This window comes from Microcaecilia unicolor, chromosome 2 (assembly GCF_901765095.1).
Source record: "Microcaecilia unicolor chromosome 2, aMicUni1.1, whole genome shotgun sequence".
NCBI lineage: Eukaryota > Metazoa > Chordata > Amphibia > Gymnophiona > Siphonopidae > Microcaecilia > Microcaecilia unicolor.
The window spans coordinates 388,272,265-388,292,109 of NC_044032.1; the positions used below are offsets into that span (position 1 = coordinate 388,272,265).

At 49.9% G+C, this 19,845-nt stretch overlaps 1 protein-coding gene across 1 annotated transcript in view; it reads left to right on the forward strand.

Moving 5' to 3' along the window:
* CCDC158 (coiled-coil domain containing 158) overlaps window positions 1-19,845 on the forward strand; it is a 1,152,460-nt gene that overhangs the window by 209,194 nt on the left and 923,421 nt on the right. The window contains exon 8 of the mRNA XM_030192135.1: window positions 3,353-3,429. Coding sequence (XP_030047995.1) covers window positions 3,353-3,429 — 77 coding nt within the window. The remainder of the gene's footprint in view (window positions 1-3,352; window positions 3,430-19,845) is intronic.

Below are 19,845 nucleotides of genomic sequence, written 5' to 3' on the forward strand. Positions count from 1 at the left end.
GATTATCTCTACCAGAGAGTCTTTCTTTTTCCTCTTTTGTCCGGGAAATGGTTATGGCTATTCCTTTCCCTGGAAGTTGAGGATGAGCCCAGGTCTGACATGCTGGAAGTCCTGGATGATTCTTCTTCACCTAAAGAGGCTGTGACAGTCCCTCTGCATAAGGTACTGAAGGAAGTCCTTATGAGAAACTGGTCCGCCCCTCTGTCTGGCCCTGTGGTTCGCAAGAAAGCAGAATCCCAATATCGGATCCACGGTGAACCTGGAATGATGAGGTCCCAATTACCCCACAATTCCATGGTGGTGGATTCCGCTCTCAGAGCCAAGAATACTAGAGACTATGCTTCGACGCCCCCGACAGACAAGCTAGGACTCTTGATTCTTTTGGGAGAAAGACGTATCAGGCTGCTATGCTCGTGTCCAAGATCCAATCTTACCAGCTCTTCACGAGCATACACTTGCGGGACTCGATAAGTCAACTGTCCAGCTTGGTTGATGCGCTCCCTACGGAGTTGGCTGAGCCTTTTCGCCAGGTGGTCAGGCAGCAGAAGGCATGTCGCAAGTTCCTGGCCAGGGGTACTTTTGACGTTACATCCAGGATCGCTGCTCAAGGTATAGTGATGCGCAGACTCTCATGGCTGCGTGTCTCGGACCTGGATTATTCGGTCCAGCAGCGGATGGCGGATGTTCCTTGTCGGGGGGACCGTCTTTTTGGATAAAAAGTAGAGGATCTTGTTAATCAAATTAAAAAGCATAATGATGCTATGGATTCTCTCTCCCACCTGGTGCCTTCTGCTACAGCCTCCTCATCTAGGAGGTTTTTTGAAGGGAAGACAAGTGCTCCCTATTCCTACTCTAGGCGTAGGTACACTCCTACTTCTCAGCAGCCTTCCCAGGCTCAGCCCCAGGGCGCTCGTTCTCGTCAACAGCGTGCGTCTAAGGCCCATTCTGCTCCCCAGCAAAAGCAAGGGACAGGCTTTTGACTGGCTCCAGTTCAGCATAGCCTCTGTCAAAGTGTCCGTGCCGGACGACTTGCCAGTAGGAGGCAGGTTGATGTTTTTTCACCAATGGTGGCCTCATAACCTCCGACCGGTGGGTCTTCAAATAGTCCAGTTAGGATACACCCTTAATCTGATATCCAAACCTCCAAATTGCCCACCGGGAGCTCATTCTTACAGCTCCCAGCACAGGCAGGTACTTGCAGAGGAACTCTCCGCCCTTCTAAAGGCCAATGCGGTTGAACCCGTTCCACCAGGGGAAGAAGGGCTGGGATTCTATTCCAGGTACTTCCCTGTGCAAAAGAAAATAGGGGGGGATGCGTCCCAGCCTAGACCTAAGGGGCCTGAACAATTATCTAGTCCGAGAATAGTTCAGGATGGTTTCCCTGGGCACCCTTCTTCCCATGATTCAGGAAACGATTGGCTATGCTCTCTCAACTTAAAGGATGCTTATACCCATATCTTGATACTCGCAGCTCACAGGAAGTATCTTTGGTTTCGGCCAAGAACGCAGCACTTTCAGTACTGTGTACTGCCCTTTTGTCTGCAGTCTGCTTCCAGAGTGTTTACCAAGTGCCTGGCTGTAGTCGCAGCGTTGCTTCGCAGACTAGGAATGCATGTCTTCCCTTATTTCAACGATTGGCTGGTGAAGAGCACATCGGAGGCGGGTGCTCTGCAGTCCATGCGAATGACTATTCAGGTGTTGGAACTACTGGGGTTCGTGATCAATTATACCAAGTCCCATCCCTCCCCAGTTCAAAAATTGGAGTTCATTGGAGCACTGTTGAACACAAAAACAGCTTGTGCTTTTCTCCCCGAGGCGAGGGCAGACAATCTTCTGTCCCTAGTGTCTACGGTTCGAGCGTCTCAAAAGATCACGGCTCAACAGATGTTGAGACTTCTGGGTTACATGGCCTACACTGTTCACGTGACTCCCATGGCACGTCTACAGATGAGATCAGCTCAATGGACCCTAGCTTCCCAGTGGTATCAAGCTGCGGGGAGTCTAGAGGATGTGATCCAACTGTCCACCGACTTTCAGAATTCTTTGCAGTGGTGGACGATTCGATCCAATTTGGCTTTGGGACGTCCATTCCAAATTCCTCAGCCACAAAAAGTGCTGATGACGGATGCTTCCCTCCTGGGGTGGGGGGCTCATGTAGATAGGCTTCACACTCAAGGAGCTTGGTTCTTTCAAGAAAAAGGTCTGCAGATCAACCTCCTGGAATTGCGAGCGATCTGGAACGCTCTAAAGGCTTTCAGAGATCGGCTGTCCAACCAAGTAATCTTAATTCAGACAGACAATCAGGTTGCCATGTACTACACCAACAAGCAGGGGGGCACCGGATCTTGCCCTCTGTGTCAGGAAGCCATCCAGATGCTGCGACGTGGTCATCAGTCCACACATTCACATCTCACTACTGCCTTCAGCAAGATACCCGACGCGACAGTCGGTTTGGGCAGGCGGTGCTGCAGAATCTGTTTGGGGTTTAGAATCTAATTCCACCCCCCTATGCCCATTTTGATTCTGTTCCAGGCTACACTCTCAGTTAGTTCATTTTGGTTTTAGGTCAATCTCTGTTATGTCCTCACCATTGCGAGGCCCAGTTGACGAATGTTCATTGTTTTGGGTGAGCCTGGATGCTAGGGATACCCCAATTGTGAGAACAAGCAGCCTGCTTGTTCTCGGAGAAAGCGAAGATACTTACCTGTAGCTGGTATTCTCTGAGAACAGCAGGCTGATTGTTCTTACAAACCCGCCCTCCTTCCCTTTGGATTTGTTGTTATGGTTGTTTCTTGTTTATATGCTTTTTTATTAAACTAAGGAGACATGCTTGTGCGGGGGGCGGGAAGTCGTTCGGAGAATACCAGCTTTAGGTAAGTATCTTCTCTTTACCACAACATGACTTTGTATTTGTTTACACCGGAGTCTGTAACACCTCTCTGGTACTATGTAAGCCACATTGAGCCTACAAATAGGTGGGAAAATGTGGGATATAAATGTAACAACTAAAATTAAACTATAACAGGCAGCCATGGTAATTTTTTTAATACTGTAGTAATATGTTTTGATCTTGACACTCCAGTAATCAAACTTCATTTAAATATTAGGTCATGTATGAAATTACAAAGTAATTGTGATTTAAGTTACTAACATCCAAAGAAAGGAAAACTGAAAAAAGTGCTACACTATGAATAGTGCATATACTGTTTACCATTTTATGCCTAGGATACAAAAGGTTTCATTGTATATTCAACGTATAGATAATTATTGAGGTAGTGCATCAGACTGTATGTATTATTGCATGTTTATAATGGCCTTTAACTGGAATGCTGCTGTCATACATTTGCTTCAGGTAGAGGGCCAGTGTGAATCATTGCGAATGGAATCGCATCACAAATTAGATTTTGTTATTAAGCAACACGAAGACAGGTGAGTCTTACATTTTGGTACAAGTGATGTAAATTGTAATCGTTTTAAACTTATACTGTGTAAATAGCACATGTAAATGTAATTCTCCGAGGACAAGCAGGCTGCTTGTTCTCACTGATGGGTGAAGTCCGACGGCAGCCCCAGGATCGGAGATCTTCCTAGCAACAAAGTTTGCTAGCCCTCGCGCGCACATGTGCGCACAGCACATGCTCGACCATCTTCCTGCCCGTAGCGCGAGCGTGCTCCTCAGTCTCTTTTTTTCCTCGGCTCAGGACTGCTGTTTTTCGGTGGTTCTGCGCCTCAGGAGACCCTCACAGCATTTTTTTGCCGCTTTTCACCACTCTTCGGAGTGTTTTCTTAGCGAGTTCGATCGTCTTTTTGTTTACAAAAAAAAAGTTTTTCCTTTCCTGTATTTCCTTAGTTTTGTTCCCCGTAAGTTTCCTTTCGTCGTCGTGTGTGGCCATTTTGGCTGCCCATACGGGTTTTTCCTAGTTTTGGTGCCTTTTTTCGACATCATCGCGAATTTTGATTTCGCCGGTGCGATTTTTCTGCCCATGTCCTCGAAGCCTATCAGCAGCTTCAAGAAGTGCACGCGGTGCAGCCGGATAATCTCGCTCTTGATAGGCACGTTTCGTGTCTTCAGTGTCTGGGGGCTGGTCATTGCCCCGACGCCTGCATATTGTGTCTTCAGCTGAAGAAGAGGACCCAGGTGGCGAGATTGGCTCAGTAGAACCTTTTGTTCCGAGCCCCGTCCGGTACTTAGACGTTGACGGCGCTAACAGTACCGAGGTCGTCGGTATCGATGTCGGCATCGGAGAGCGCATCGACATCAGGAGCACAGGTGATGGCTGTCCATAGACCCTCCCATGCTGGTAGCAGTGAGCCATCAAGTGGGTCTCCACCTGCCTCGAGGGCTCCTGCGGTACTGGCTCCCCGGGACCGACCTCTTTCGGACCCGGCCCTGAGGAGACGTGTGGATTCCACGTCTTCCTCGTCGGTACCGGGAGGTACTGCTGACGTGCTTTGAGCAAAGGCGAAGAAGCACTGTCATCGGTCACCTTCCCGTCACGGTACCGAGAGCTCCATGGCGCCGAAGGATTCGGCACCCGTGAAGCGTGGACACCGGGAGGACCGCTCACCCTCCATACAAGAGGTGTCGATGCGCTCTTCTCCGGACAGCCCAGTACCGCCTCCTCGCCCCAGGCAGGTTCTGGCTTCCTCGCCTGTACCATCCCCACTGCCTTGCTTGACAGACACTCTAGACGAGCGCCTACGAGCCATTCTTCCAGGGATTCTGGAAGGGCTGCTGCAACCATCTGTTCCGGTACCGCCAGTGCTTGCGCCGTCGGTACCGTCGAGAGATGCAGCGGTTGGCTTGTAGGCGGATTTCCCAGATAATAAATTACCTGAAAAAAGGTTTCCCAACAGAACTATCCGCAAGCAAAATATTCTGTTCTCTGTCTAGGGGAAGGGGGAAAACCTTGGCTATGGCCCTACATGCCACTATTTCGGTCAGAGAGAGAGTTGAGAAATCAGGCTGAGATATATATTAGCTTTGTTATGGATAATATAAAAAAAAGATATACAAAATAGAGATTTGGCAAAGCTTTGGCTGAACAAAAATACTGGCAGTAATTCTTACAACTATATTCTCACACTACACACATTTCTTACTGGTTGCTAGGTAAACTTGCACAACTGATTAGAATGCAATAACTATGTTACGAGGTAGTATGGTAATTAGCAGCTTCTTTCCCGACCAAGGTTATGACTAACACCAGCCTTATGCTCAGGTAATCACCACTCGCTAATAGGACTAATAGGAGATAGATCACTGTCTCTCACCAGGCAGGCTGACCTCCGGGGACGCCTCTCAGGAGTAGCACAGGTTACCTCCCAGACTCAAGCTGAGATATCAGTGAGTCTTCGTCAGAGCCACGACAGGCACTCTGCAGCAGTGAGCAAAGGCACAGGTCACACCTTGTAGGTAGCTGAATCACACGGTACTCTTCCAGATACACAGTTAATCAGTTGGTGGACCTTCTTAGGTCACTGGTCTTCTTTCCACCTCCACCTTCTTCCAAGGATTCCGACTAACTAACTCCCCAACTCTTCCCGCTCTTCCAGGGCCTCTCGGTCAGGTGATACCAATTATCCTCTTGTACCATCCTGTGTATGGCAAGAAGAGTTCTTGTTTTTCTCTTTGTGACCTTGGAAATGGTAACTTCTGGTGCTAACACACACAGAAGGTGTTCTCTCCACGAAAGAACAACGAAGCAAGGAAAACAGTGGATACAAAAAAGTCCTCTCTCAAGTGGTGTCTTCTGAAACAAGTTCTTTATTTGCAAAACAATTAAAACAACGACCGTTTTGCAAATAAAGAACTTGTTTCAGAAGACACCACTTGAGAGAGGACTTTTTTGTAACTTCTGGTGCTATGCATGCCTCCCTTCTCATCATCTCAGAGATAGAAGGGGAATAATTGGAGCACAGAGTGTCCTTGGCTTCAGCAAGCCTGTCAGTGATTTTCCACAAACTGAAGCTGACTCTGACACAGAGATATGCAGGTCAGAGGTTTGCAGCAGCCATCTTCTAGTAACAAGATGTGATAGGCTTGTATAGGCCAAGACCAGCAAGGGAGACACAGGGACATACCCCTACAGGCTCCCCACCTGTGGTGAGGACTGCGACGCTGGTACTGCTTGCGGCATCGGCCTCCGCTGCCACCCAAGTTGACTCCTCGTCGACGTTGCTGGCGGCGAGAGAGTCTTCTTCTCGGCATCGCCATAGAGGACTTAGTTCATCGGCGTGGAGATGGACTCAGCTTTGGACTGAAGTTAGAGAACTTGTGTCCGATACCGAAGGTGAGGCCTCGTGGGAGGCGGGAGGAAGACCCCAGATATTTCTCTGATGAGGAGTCTTGTGGTCTTCCTTCTGATCCTACTCCTTTGCCAGGGAGAAAGCTTTCTCCCCCTGAGAGTTTGTCTTTCTCTTCATTTGTTCAGGAAATGTCTACGGCCATTCCCTTCCCAGTGGTTACTGAGGATGAGCCCAGGGTTGAGATGTTCAAGGTCCTAGACTATCCTTCGTCACCTAAGGAGTCGTCCACTGTTCCCCTGCATAATGTCCTGAAACAGACATTGCTGGCGAACTGGACGAAACCATTAAGTAATCCCACCATTCCCAAAAGATTGAGTCCCAGTATTGGATCCACAAGGATCCAGAGTTGATGAAGACTCAGTTGCCTCATGACTCTGGAGTTGTGAATTTGGCTTCAAGAAAGTCAAGAGTACTAGGGATTACGCCTCGGTGCCCCCGGGGCGGGAGTCTAGGACTCTGGACTCTTTTTGGGAGGAAGGCCTACCATTCTGCTATGCTCGTGTCCAAGATCCAGTCGTACCAGCTCTACACGAGCATCCACATGCGGAACAATGTGCAGCAGCTGACGGACTTGGTCGATAAGCTCTCGTCGGAGCAGGCCAAGCCTTTTCAGGAGGTAGGCAGCTGAAGGCGTGTCACAAATTCTTGTCCTGGGGTGTTTACGACACTTTTGATGTTGCGTCCAGGGCCGCTGCTCAAGGTATAGTGATGCGCAGACTCTCATGGCTGCGTGCCTCTGACCTGGAGAATAGAGTCCAGCAGCGGATTGCTGATGCTCTTTGCCAGGGGGATAACATTTTTGGCTAGAAGGTCGAACAGGTGGTAGAGCAGCTCCACCAGCGGGACACCGCCTTCGACAAACTCTCCCACCAGACGCCTTCAGCATCTACCTCAACAGGTAGACGTTTTTATGGGGGAAGGAGGAATGCTTCCTACGCTTATAGTAAGCGTAGGTACAATCCACCTGCCCACCAGCCTGCTCAGGCTAAGCCCCAGCGCGCTCGTTCACGTCAACAGCGTGCGCCCCAGCAGGCCCCTGCAGCTCCCCAGCAAAAGCAAGGGACGGCTCCAGGCGAGCATAGCCGATATAAAAGTTTCCATTCTGGATGATCTGCCGGTAGGAGGGAGGTTGAAGTTTTTTCACCAAAGGTGGCCTCTTGTAACCTCCGACCAGTGGGTTCTCCAAATAGTCCGGCTAGGATATTCCCTCAATTTGATCTCAAAACCTCCAAATTGCCCTCCGGGAGCTCAGTCCTTCAGCTTCCAGCACAGGCAGGTACTTGCAGAGGAACTCTCCGCCCTTCTCAGCGCCAATGTGGTCGAGCCCGTGCCACCGGGGCAGGAAGGGCAGGGATTCTATTCCAGGTACTTCCTTGTGGAAAAGAAAACAGGGGGATTGCTTCCCATCCTAGACCTAAGGGCCCTGAACAAATACCTGGTCCTAAAAAAGTTCAGGATGCTTTCCATGGGCATCCTTCTTCCCATGATTCAGAAAAATGATTGGCTATGCTCTCTGGACTTAAAGGATGCTTATACTCACATTCCGATACTACCAGCTCACAGGCAGTATCTTCGATTCCGTCTGGGAACACGACATTTTCAGTATTGTGTGCTACCCTTTGGTCTTGCCTCTGCGCCCAGAGTGTTCACAAAATGCCTGGCAGTCGTGGCGACGTCTCTACGCAGACTGGGAGTGCATGTGTTCCCTTATCTTGACGATTGGCTGGTGAAGAACACCTAGGAGGCAGGAGCTCTACAGTCCATGCGGATGACTATTCGACTCCTGGAGCTACTAGGGTTTGTGATAAATTATCCAAAGTCCCACCTTCTTTCAGTTCAATGACTAGAATTCATAGGAGCTCTGCTAGACTTCCAGACTGCTCATGCCTACCTTCCTGAGGTGAGGACGGACAATCTCCTGTCCCTTGTTTCCTGGGTACAAGCGTCTCAGCAGATCACAGCTCAGCAGATGTTGAGATTGCTCGGCCACATGGCCTTCACAGTTCATGTGACTCCCATGGCCCGTCTTCACATGAGATCAGCTCAAAGGACCCTAGCTTCCCAGTGGTTTCAAGCTGCGAGGGATCTAGAGGACGTGATCCAACTGTCCACAGTTTTTCTCAAATCCCTACATTGGTGGACAATTCGCTCCAATTTGACCTTGGGACATCCCTTTCAAATTCCTCAGCTGCAAAAAGTGCTGACTACAAATGCGTCCCTCCTGGGGTGGGGAGCTCAAGTCGATGGGCTCCACACCCAAGGTTGTTGGTCCCTCCAGGAAGCAGGTTTTCAGATCAATCTCCTTAAATTACGAGCGGTCTGGAACGCACTAAAGGCTTTCAGAGATCGGCTGTCTTATCAAATTATTCAAATTCAGACAGACAATCAGGTTGATATGTACTACATCAACAAGCAGGGGGGCACTGGATCTCGCCCCCTGTGTCAGGAAGCCGTCAGGATGTGGCTTTGGGCTCACCAGCACGGCATGTTTCTCCAAGCCACGTATCTGGCAGGCATAAACAACAGTCTGGCCGACAGGTTGAGCAGGTTAATGCAACCTCACGAGTGGTTGCTCAACTCGAGAGTGGTACGCAAGATCTTCCAAGTGTGGGGCACCCCCTTGGTAGATCTTTTTGCAACTCAGATCAATCAGAAGGTCCCTCAGTTCTGTTCCAGACTTCAGGCCCACGGCAGACTAGCGTCGGATGCCTTTCTCCTTTATTGGGGGAAGGGCCTCCTGTATGCGTATCCTCCCATACCCTTGGTAGGGAAGACTTTGCTGAAACTCAAGCAGGATCGTGGAACCATGATTCTGATCGCTCCCTTCTGGCTGTGTCAGATTTGGTTCCCTCTTCTTTTGGAGTTGTCATCAGAAGAACCGTGGAGATTGGAGTGTTTTCCAACCGTCATCACTCAGAACGAGGGGGCGCTTCTGCATCCCAACCTCCAGTCCCTGGCTCTCATGGCCTTGACGTTGGGAGTGTAGTCTTTGCCTCCTTGGGTCTTTCTGAGGGTGTCTCCCGAGTCTTGCTTGCTTCCAGAAAAGATTACATGAAGAGGTGTTATTCTTTCAAATGGAAGAGGTTTGCCGTCTGGTGTGACAGCAAGGTCCTAGATCCTCGTTCTTGTCCTACACAGACCCTGCTTGAATACCTTCTGCACTTGTCCGAGTCTGGTCTCAAGACCAACTCTGTAAGGGTTCACCTTAGCGCAATTAGTGCTTTTCATTATCGTGTAGAGGGTAAGCCTATCTCGGGACAGTCTTTAGTTGTTCGCTTCATGAGAGGTTTGCTTTTATCAAAACCCCCTATCAAGCCTCCTACAGTGTCATGGGATCTCAGTGTCGTTCTCACCCAGCTAATGAAACCTCCTTTTGAGCCACTGAATTCCTGCCATCTGAAGTATTTGACCTGGAAGGTCATTTTCTTGGTGGCAGTCACTTCAGCTCGTAGAGTCAGTGAGCTTCAAGCCTTGGTAGCTCATGTTCCTTATACTAAATTTCATCATAACAGAGTAGTCTTCCGCATTCACCCTAAGTTCTTGCCAAAGGTGGTGTCTGAGTTCCGTCTGAACCAGTCAATTGTCTTGCCAACATTCTTTCCCCGTCCTCATACCCGCCCTGCTGAACGTCAGTTGCATACATTGGACTGCAAGCGAGCATTGGCGTTCTATCTGGAGCGGACAAGCCCATTCAGGCTGTCCGCCCAAATGTTTGTTTCTTTTGATCCCAACAGAAGGGGCGTGTCTGTCAGGAAACGCACCATCTCCAATTGGCTAGCAGATTGCATATCCTTCACTTACGCCCAAGCTGGGCTGACTCTTGAGGGTCATGTCACGGCTCATAATGTTAGAGCCATGGCAGCGTCAGTGGCCCACTTGAAGTCAGCCACTATTGAAGAGATTTGCAAGGCTGCGACATGGTCATCTGTCCACACATTCACATCTGATTACTGCCTACAGCGGGATACCCGACGCGACAGTCGGTTCGGGCTTTAGAATCCAACTCCACCCCCCTAGGCCCATTTTTATTCTGTTCCAGGTTGCACTCTTAGTTAGTTGTTTCTGTTTTTAGGTCAATCTCAGTTATGTCCTCACCGTTGCGAGGCCCAATTGACCACTGTTTGTTGTTTTGAGTGAGCCTGGGGGCTAGGGATACCCATCAGTGAGAACAAGCAGCCTGCTTGTCCTCGGAGAAAGCGAAAGATACATACCTGTAGCAGGTATTCTCTGAGGATAGCAGGGTGATTGTTCTCACAAACCTGCCTACCTCCCCTTTGGAGTTGTGTCTTCCCTTGTCTTTGCTTTCTATCTGACTGAGGAGCACGCTCGTGCTACGTGCGGGAAGACGGCCGTGCATGTGTGGGGCGCGCATGTGCGCGAGGGTAGCAAACTTTGTTGCTAGGTAGATCTCCAATCCTGGGGCTGCCATCAGACGTCACCCATCAGTGAGAACAATCAGCCTGCTGTCCTTGGAGAATACCTGCTACAGGTATGTATCTTTCGCTATTTCCAGTAGGGTGACTAACTGCAAAAATATTTGCATACTTTTAAAGCCCACACAAAACAAGCTGATTTTCAAACATGAGGTACTCGATATGTGTGTATAATTAGCATGTTGTTAATGTTTCTAAAAAAAAAATGCATTTACCATTATGTGTTTCAAAATGAAGAAATAAAATATGTGTATTAGTGACAAACCTGCTTTGTTCATAGTTTTCAAACATGCCATTTCTATCTGGGCAAAGTATATGCATTTTGAAAATATGTAATCAATTTCCCTTGGCAAACAAAATACACTTAGGACTGACTAAAGCAGTGTGATAGATTTTATGGAGCCTGTAACAGGATATTATGATGAAAAAGATGTTCCACTCCATGTGGAAACTCAAACGAGTAAAACCTTTCTTTCCAAGATCCATTTTCCGTAACCTGGTACAGTCAATGGTGCTAAGTCACCTGGACTACTGTATGCAGGCTGCAAAGAACAGACTATTAAGAAACTTCAAACAGCCCAAAATACCGCAGCCAGACTCATATTTGGCAAAGCAAAATATGAAAGTGCAATACCCCTAAGAGAAAGACTTCACTGGCTCCCTCTCAAAGAGTGTATCACGTTCAAGATCTGCACGATTGTTCACAAAATCATCCACGGAGATGCCCCGAGCTACATGCTAGACCTCGTGGACCTCCCTCCCAGAAATGCCAAAAGATCAGCCCGCAAATTCCTTGATCTGCACTTCCCCAACTGCAAAGGATTAAAGTACAAGCTAACACATGCGACTGGCTTCTCCTACATGAGCACGCAGCTATGGAATGCACTACCAACTGACTTGAGAACGATTAACGAAATAACAAACTTTCGTAAATCATTGAAAACCTATCTCTTCAACAAGGCCTACAGTGAGAATCCATAGCCTATTACAACACCTAACCACTTCACCTTATTCCATATCATCAAGCTGATCAATCCATAGACTGGTGGGTTGTGTCCATCTACCAGCAGGTGGAGATAGAGAGCAAACTTTTGCCTCCCTATATGTGGTCATGTGCTGCCGGAAACTCCTCAGTATGTTCTCTATCTCAGCAGGTGGTGGTCACACACAGCAGCAGCTCTGGCTAGGCCTCCAAGCCTAATCCTTAGGTTTTGTTGAGGCCTGGGGTTGAGGGCTCTTTTGAGCAAGTGCAAACCTGGTGGTGCCAGGTCCCTCCTTTTCTCCCCCCTCCCGCTGGCTCCGTTAAAAAAAAAAAATAAAACATTTTAAACGTCTTTAAAGGCGTTTATTTCGACGTTTATTTAAACGTTCATTGCAGCTACTCACTGGGACACCAGTTCGTTACAGCTCGGAGCGGCAAGCAGGTAATTTTACCTTTTTATAGCGGGCAGGGGGTTCCCCGATTCTTCTCCTCGTGGCATATGGCGTCGGAGGGCGAGGGCGCAAAGGGTCGCTCCCCGGATCGCTGGAGCGCTTCTAGAGGGGATGCGGGGGTTTTACAGCCTGATTCGCCCTTGATGGGTGACAGTTTAGTGACCGATGAATGTCCCGGTCCTTCCTCTGGCGTGGCGGTTTTTCCCGCCATAAACGCCCATCCCCCGCTCCTCGCCTCCGCCATCTTGGCCGGCCACGCGGCTCGGACGGCTTCTTCGTGGGCCGCCCTTGAGGTTGGAGACATTAATGTCATGAACGCCCTTAATTTGGGCGATGGCACCAAAGCGGCTAAAGTTAAGCGCCGTTCTTCCCGCGCGGCTCCTTCGCGGAGTTTCGCGCCGGATGCCATTTTGGATGCGCAGCATGTCTCTCCCCCGCTATTGCGAGCGCCGGTTGAGAGTGTGTCTAGGGCTGTTGCCCAGGCTGCGGAAGTGCACAGTCTGGGGGGTTTCTCCCACGAGTTTGTTTTGCTGCTGCATCAGGCTTTCCTCATGCAAAACGCTGCCCCTGCTCCCTCGTCTGGTAAAGAGGTTGAGGTTCCCAGAGGTAACGCCCTCGGGTTGATTCCCAGGCCTTGGAGGACTTTGTCTCCTCCGATGTAGATGAGGGCAGCGTGTCTGAGGTTTCCCAACGGTCCTTTGCGGATTCCTTGGAGGAGATAGATCCCGGCTCGGATGGAGCGGATGACCCCTCTGCAGCGAGGCTTTTTAGCCCAGAGGATTTGCCCAACCTGTTGTTACAGGCCATGGACACTTTGAAGATTTCCTCTCCGGAGGACGTCTCTCCCTCAGCCCCTGTTGGCTCTGCCATTATGCTGGGGACGAAGCGCCCGCCTAGAACCTTCCACGTGCATGATGCCATGCACACCTTAATTTCGGCTCAATGGGATGTCCTGGAAGCGAGCCTTAAAGTGGCTAGGGCTATGTCCCGCCTCTATCCTTTGGCTGTGAGTGAACGTGAGGCCTATCTGTGGCCTACCGTGGATTCTTTAATCACTGCGGTGACTAAGAAAACGGCGTTGCCGGTGGAAGGTGGCACGGCCCTAAAGGACGCCCAAGACAGAAGATTGGAGGCGGCCTTAAGGTCGTCCTTTGAGGCAGCTGCTTTAAGTTTGCAGGCCTCAGTTTGCGGCTCCTATGTGGCCAGGACGTGCCTGACTATGGTGCAGCGGGCTTCCCCCTCGGATCATTCCTTGAGGGCTGATTGGCCGGCCCTGGAATCGGGCTTAGCCTATTTGGCAGACTTGCTGTATGATGTCTTGAGGGCCTCAGCTAAAGGCATGGCTCAGACAATCTCTGCGCGGCGGTGGCTTTGGCTGAAACATTGGTCTGCTGACCACGCCTCTAAATCCCGCCTGGCTAGATTGCCTTTTAAAGGCAAGCTGCTCTTTGGGGTCGAGCTGGACAAAATCGTGACCGATCTCGGCACGTCTAAGGGCAAGAAATTACCAGAGGTCAGGGCTCGGGCTAGTACTCGTCCCGGTACCTTCAGAGGACGGTTGCAGGAAGCCCGTCGGTACCGCCCGGGCAAGTCGGGCTCCTCTGCCCCTTCTTCCTTCAAGAGGAATTTCTCCCCCAAGCAGCATTCCTTTCGCAGAGACCGCCGTCCCGGAGGTGCTCCCTCCGGTCCTCCCCCAGGGTCTCGTACCCAATGACGGGGCCTTGGTCCACGCCCCAGTGCAGATTGGAGGACGGCTGTCCTCGTTTCTGGGCGAGTGGACCACAATAACTTCAGACGCGTGGGTGCTGGAAGTCATCAGAGACGGCTACAAGCTAAAGTTCTGCCGACCCTTAAAAGACGGGTTAGTACTCTCTCCCTGCAAGTCTCCGGTCAAAGCTGTGGCAGTGCAGCAGACCTTGGACAATCTGATTCGCCTGGGTGCGGTCGTTCCGGTGCCAGAAAGTCAGCTTGGCAAGGGACGTTACTCCATTTACTTTGTGGTACCAAAGAAAGGAGGTTCTGTCCGGCCTATCCTCGACCTCAAAGGGGTCAATCGGGCCTTGAAAGTGCGGCACTTTCGCATGGAGACTCTCCGCTCTGTTATAGCGGCAGTGAAGGCAGGAGAGTTCCTGGCATCCTTGGACATCAAGGAAGCGTACCTGCATATTCCCATCTGGCCTCCTCATCAACGCTTTCTGCGTTTTGCAGTCCTGGGACGACACTTCCAGTTCAGAGCCCTCCCATTCGGGTTGGCTACTGCTCCACGGACCTTTTCCAAAGTAATGGTGGTCATCGCGGCCTTCCTACGAAAGGAAGGGATACAGGTCCATCCTTATCTGGACGTCTGTTGATCCGAGCCCCCTCTTATGCAGAGTGCGGCAAAGCTGTGAACCGGGTAGTTGCTCTTTTGAGCTCCCTGGGATGGATCATCAACTGGGAGAAGAGCCAGCTGCGCCCGACTCAGTCCCTGGAGTACCTGGGAGTTCGATTCGACACCCAAGTGGGCAGAGTGTTCCTGCCAGACAATCGGATTGTCAAACTTCAGGCTCAAGTGGACCAGTTCCTAGTAGCCTCTCCTCCTCGGGCTTGGGACTATGTGCAGCTGTTGGGCTCTATGACGGCCACGATGGAAGTAGTGCCCTGGGCCAGGGCTCATATGAGACCACTTCAGCAATCTTTGCTGCGGCGCTGGACTCCGATGTCGGAGGATTATGCTGTGCGCCTTCCCTTGGACCCAGCAGTGCGCAAGGCGCTGAGCTGGTGGATGCAGACAGACAAGTTGTCTGCGGGAATGCCTCTGGTGACCCCAGAGTGGATTGTCGTCACGACGGACGCCTCTTTGTCGGGCTGGGGAGCCCACTGCTTGGGAAGGACAGCGCAGGGGCTCTGGTCTCCTGCAGAGGCAAAGTGGTCTATCAACCTCCTGAAACTCAGAGCCATTCGGTTGGCGCTTTTGGAGTTCATCCCGGTACTGGTGTTGAAGCCTGTACGGGTCCTGTCAGACAATGCCACGGCTGTGGCCTATGTCAACCGCCAGGGAGGTACCAAGAGCGCCCCTCTAGCCAAGGAGGCTATGAATCTTTGCCAGTGGGCGGAAGCGAACCTGGAGCAGCTTTCAGCGGCCCACATTGCCGGAGTCATGAATGTCAAGGCGGTCTTTCTCAGTCGCCATACCTTGGAGCCCGGAGAGTGGCAACTATCTGCTCAGGCGTTCTTGGACATCACGAAGCGCTGGGGCCAGCCGAGCCTAGATCTGATGGTGTCATCGGCCAATTGCCAAGTGCCGCGCTTTTTCAGCAGAGGACGGGACCCTCGATCCCTGGGAGTAGATGCTCTTCTCCAACAGTGGCCGACACAAGAGCTCCTCTATGTGTTCCCGCCCTGGCCCATGTTGGGCAGGGTGCTAGACCGGGTGGCAAAGCATCCCGGCAGGGTAATCCTGGTGGGTCCGGATTGGCCCAGACGTCTCTGGTATGCGGACTTGATCAGGCTCTCAGTCGACGATCCTCTGCGGCTGTCAGTGGAGCAGGGCCTGTTATATCAGGGTCCCGTGGTGATGGAGGATCCCTCCCCCTTTGGTCTTAAGGCCTGGCTATTGAGCGGCAGCGTCTGAGGAAGAAGGGCTTCTCAGACAAGGTCATCGCCACTATGCTAAGAGCGAGGAAGCGCTCTACTTCTACTGCTTACGCCAGGGTTTGGCGTATCTTTGCAGCGTGGTGTGAAGCAGGCTCACTTTCTCCCTTCACTGCTCCAATTTCTTCAGTGTTGGCGTTCCTGCAAGAAGGTCTGGAGAAAGGCCTGTCGCTCAGTTCCCTTAAAGTCCAGGTAGCGGCTCTGGCTTGCTTCAGGGGCCGCCTGAAGGGTGCTTCCCTGGCTTCGCAGCCAGATGTGGTGCGCTTTCTCAAGGGAGTTAATCACCTGCGCCCTCCTCTGCACTCAGTGGTGCCTGCGTGGAATCTCAACCTGGTGCTAAGAGCATTGCAGAAGCCGCCTTTTGAACCCTTGTCAAGGGCATCTCTGAAAGACCTGACGTGGAAAGCAGTCTTTTTGGTGGCTATCACTTCAGCCAGAAGAGTTTCCGAGCTCCAGGCGCTCTCATGTCGAGAGCCTTTTCTGCAGTTCACTGAGGCAGGAGTGACTATTCGCGCAGTGCCTTCCTTTCTGCCCAAGATTGTTTCTCGCTTCCATGTGAATCAGCAGCTCTGTCTCCCTTCCTTTCGTAGGGAGGACTACCCAGAGGAGTACTCTGCTCTTAAATATCTGGATGTGAGGCGAGTCATCATCAGATACTTGGAAGTGACCAATGATTTCCGGAAATCGGATCATCTGTTTGTCCTGTTTGCAGGTCCTTGTAAGGGTCTGCAGGCTGCTAAGCCTACAGTGGCAAGATGGGTCAAGGAAGCCATTGCAGCGGCTTATGTGGCCGCAAGGAAGGTGCCGCCTATCCAGCTGAAGGCTCACTCCACGAGAGCTCAGGCGGCCTCGATGGCAGAGGCCGGATCCGTCTCCTTGGAAGAGATATGCAAGGCGGCAACTTGGGCTTCGGCTCATACATTCTCCAAGCATTACCGTTTGACGGTGGCTGCACGGGCGGAGGCCCAGTTGGGAGCTTCAGTGTTGAGGTCAGGGATTTCAATGTCCCGCCCTGGGTGAGTACTGCTTCGGTACATCCCACCAGTCTATGGATTGATCAGCTTGATGATATGGAAGGTAAAATTATGTATAATCATACCTGATAATTTTCTTTCCATTAATCATAGCTGATCAATCCATAGCCCCTCCCAGATATCTGTACTGTTTTTATTCTGGTTGCATTTCAGGTTCAAGTTTAGTCTTCAGTTACTTCAGAAAGACTTCGTGTTCAAGTTTTTTCACTTGGATTCTTCAAGAGTTGAGACGAGTTTGTGTTACAGTGAGCTGCTGCATTCCTCTCCCCCCCGTTTTACGGGGCTGGATTGAGACATAAATTCTGCCGGCACTCCCTCCCACTTCGTGCGGCTGTAGGGCAGCTTTGTACCCCTCCCGCTTCGGCGGTGTTAGGGTCAGTCAGCTCCTCCCGCGGTTGCGGTTGCAGGATAAGCCAGATCCCCCCGCATCGGCGGGTGTGGTGTCCCTCCCCCGCTCCGCGGGGATGAGCTGGACGGATTCCCCTCCCCCACTTGTGTGGGGATGAGCTGGGTTAATTCCCCTCCCCCGTTTCGGCGGTGGTGAGCTGGGCAGAGTGTCCCTTCGTGGGTGTAATTCTCTAAGTGCTGAGTCCTGCGGATGGAGCTTTGATATCGACATACTGAGGAGTTTCCGGCAGCACATGACCACATATAGGGAGGCAAAAGTTTGCTCTCTATCTCCACCTGCTGGTAGATGGACACAACCCACCAGTCTATGGATTGATCAGCTATGATTAATGGAAAGAAAATTATCAGGTATGATTATACATAATTTTACCTTCTGATAGCCACTTTTCTATAACTTTGCTCAGCCCCTTTTTTCCTCATCCATGATCTTGTTATATCACCAATTGAACCTGTCTCATGGAATGGCGATGCCATAACAGGTTTTGTAAGCCACATTGAGCCTGCAAATAGGTGGGAAAATGTGGGATACAAATCCAATAAATAATAATAATATTAGGATAGATAATACAACAATCACATTTCTTATAACGGGATGTGGGACGTGTAGTTCTCCACCAGGGCTGCATCCCCAGCTACTGCAATCAATGTTGTATTAGCGGTCTGAGAGGCAGCAGCTGGATGTTAGGTACTTCCTCAGTGTCTGAAAATTTCACTACCTGATCATTTTTCTGTTCCTGGGGTGTCATGTAGGAATGAGCACAGAGGGTTGGTTGGAAGGGTAGATGGAGGAAAAAGTGATAGAAGCCGAGAGGGTTTTTGGGAGGGGAGGGGTAGAGGAGTAGGTGGTAGGGTTAGTGATTGGTTTCTTGGAGGAAGTAGCGTCTGGGACCACAGCTGGCTAGTGTTGGTCATGGGGTGCTGCTGAAAAGTCTGTGTCTGCATTAGAGAGTTGCACGGGGACAGAAATGAGACCCATCCCTACCCGTCCCCGCTCATCCCCGCCAGAATATAACCCGTCCCCATGAGTAATTTCCTCCGTCCCTGCCCGTCCCCGTGAGTGACCTCCTCCATCCCCCACCCCCGTCCCCATAAAAAAAGGAAGCATGCATTTCTGAATTTTATTTAGTCTTTATTGAGTTTTAATGAAAATACAAAATGCAAACATCCACCAAGTAAGAGGACCCAAACTAGTCAGGAATATTTGGCAGTTATTTCTTTAGTCCATTCAGAAACAGAAGTCCATCAACAGTGTGTGGTCCTAGCTGTGATCGTCTATCCTTAAGAACACGCCCAGCTGATGAAAATGACCATTTGGATGATGTGCTGGCAGCAGGCACTCCAAGGACTCGTCTGGCAACTCTAGAAAGATTTTTCCACTTAGTTGTTTTTGACTTCCAGCAAGACAAGATGTCATCAGTAATTCCATCAGTGGTAGTCATGTATGCATCCACCTGTGAAAAAGCAGATGGTATCGTTTTGAATGTGATTGTGTGAAGGCATATTTTGCAATGACAGTAGTATTGTCATTACAAATAGATAGAACATACTGAAATAGCTAACAAAAGAAAATATATACATACCTCAGATATATTTGAAGATGAAGAGGAAGAATAGAGGTCTTCCAAGAAATGTTCCTCTAGTTTAATCTTTTTATTGGGTTGCTGCAAGACAGAGTAATCTGGAAGTGAAATGTCTGCTGCTGGCAGTCTATCTACCATCTCTTTCAAGCTGGTCAGTGCCTGTGCATATTCAATTGGTGCTAATGTTCCAAAGTTGTTTTTAAAACGTGGATCCAGCAAAGCAGCGGTACAATGCAAATGATGAATTGTGAAGTATTTATTCAGCATGTTAAGTAGATGTTTTTTTAGTTGTGAGATGATGGTACTGTCAGAAGACTTTTCAGTGAAATGTTTTTGAAGCTTTATTTTGGTAGGTAACACCAGATGCAATGAAGGGCTTTTGTCAGTAGAGAGGCATTTTGTGGCCACTTCAACTGGTTCCGAAACTTGAATGACATCAGCCAATAAGTCTTCATTGATATGAGGCAGCAGATGAAAAAATTTCTATTAAAACCTGGCTCAGCACTCAGAGTATGGAGATCTGAAAAGTTTGTTGCCACTGATTTCAGTGTTATCAGCATACTGTTCCATCGTGTTACTACACATTGTTTAAGTGTTGTTACTAGCTGATTGTTAATTTTTGTTCTTTTTGCCACTTTAGAAGTGTCAATAAGTTAGGCAACCTCAGGTGGCAAACCAGTGCCATACGAACTTGTCTGCTGTTGTAGTCCATGTGACAAAACAAGATTTAGATTATGACATGAGCATCCAAGCCACGTGTTTTCTCGAAAGGCAGCCTTCGTATTATTGGCATTGTCTGTAGTGAACACATTGTCTTGATGTTGAACACAAAACTTGTCCAGAATCGACTTCACTGTCAGTTTTATATTTTCTGAGGTATGATTTTCATCCAGTAATCGAGTAGCCAAGATACACGATTCAGTTTGCCAGTTATCAATATACTGTACAGTCACAGTTATGTAGCTGTGGTTGCTTTGTTTGTGTGTCCAGAGGTCAGTTGTCACAAAGTTAGCT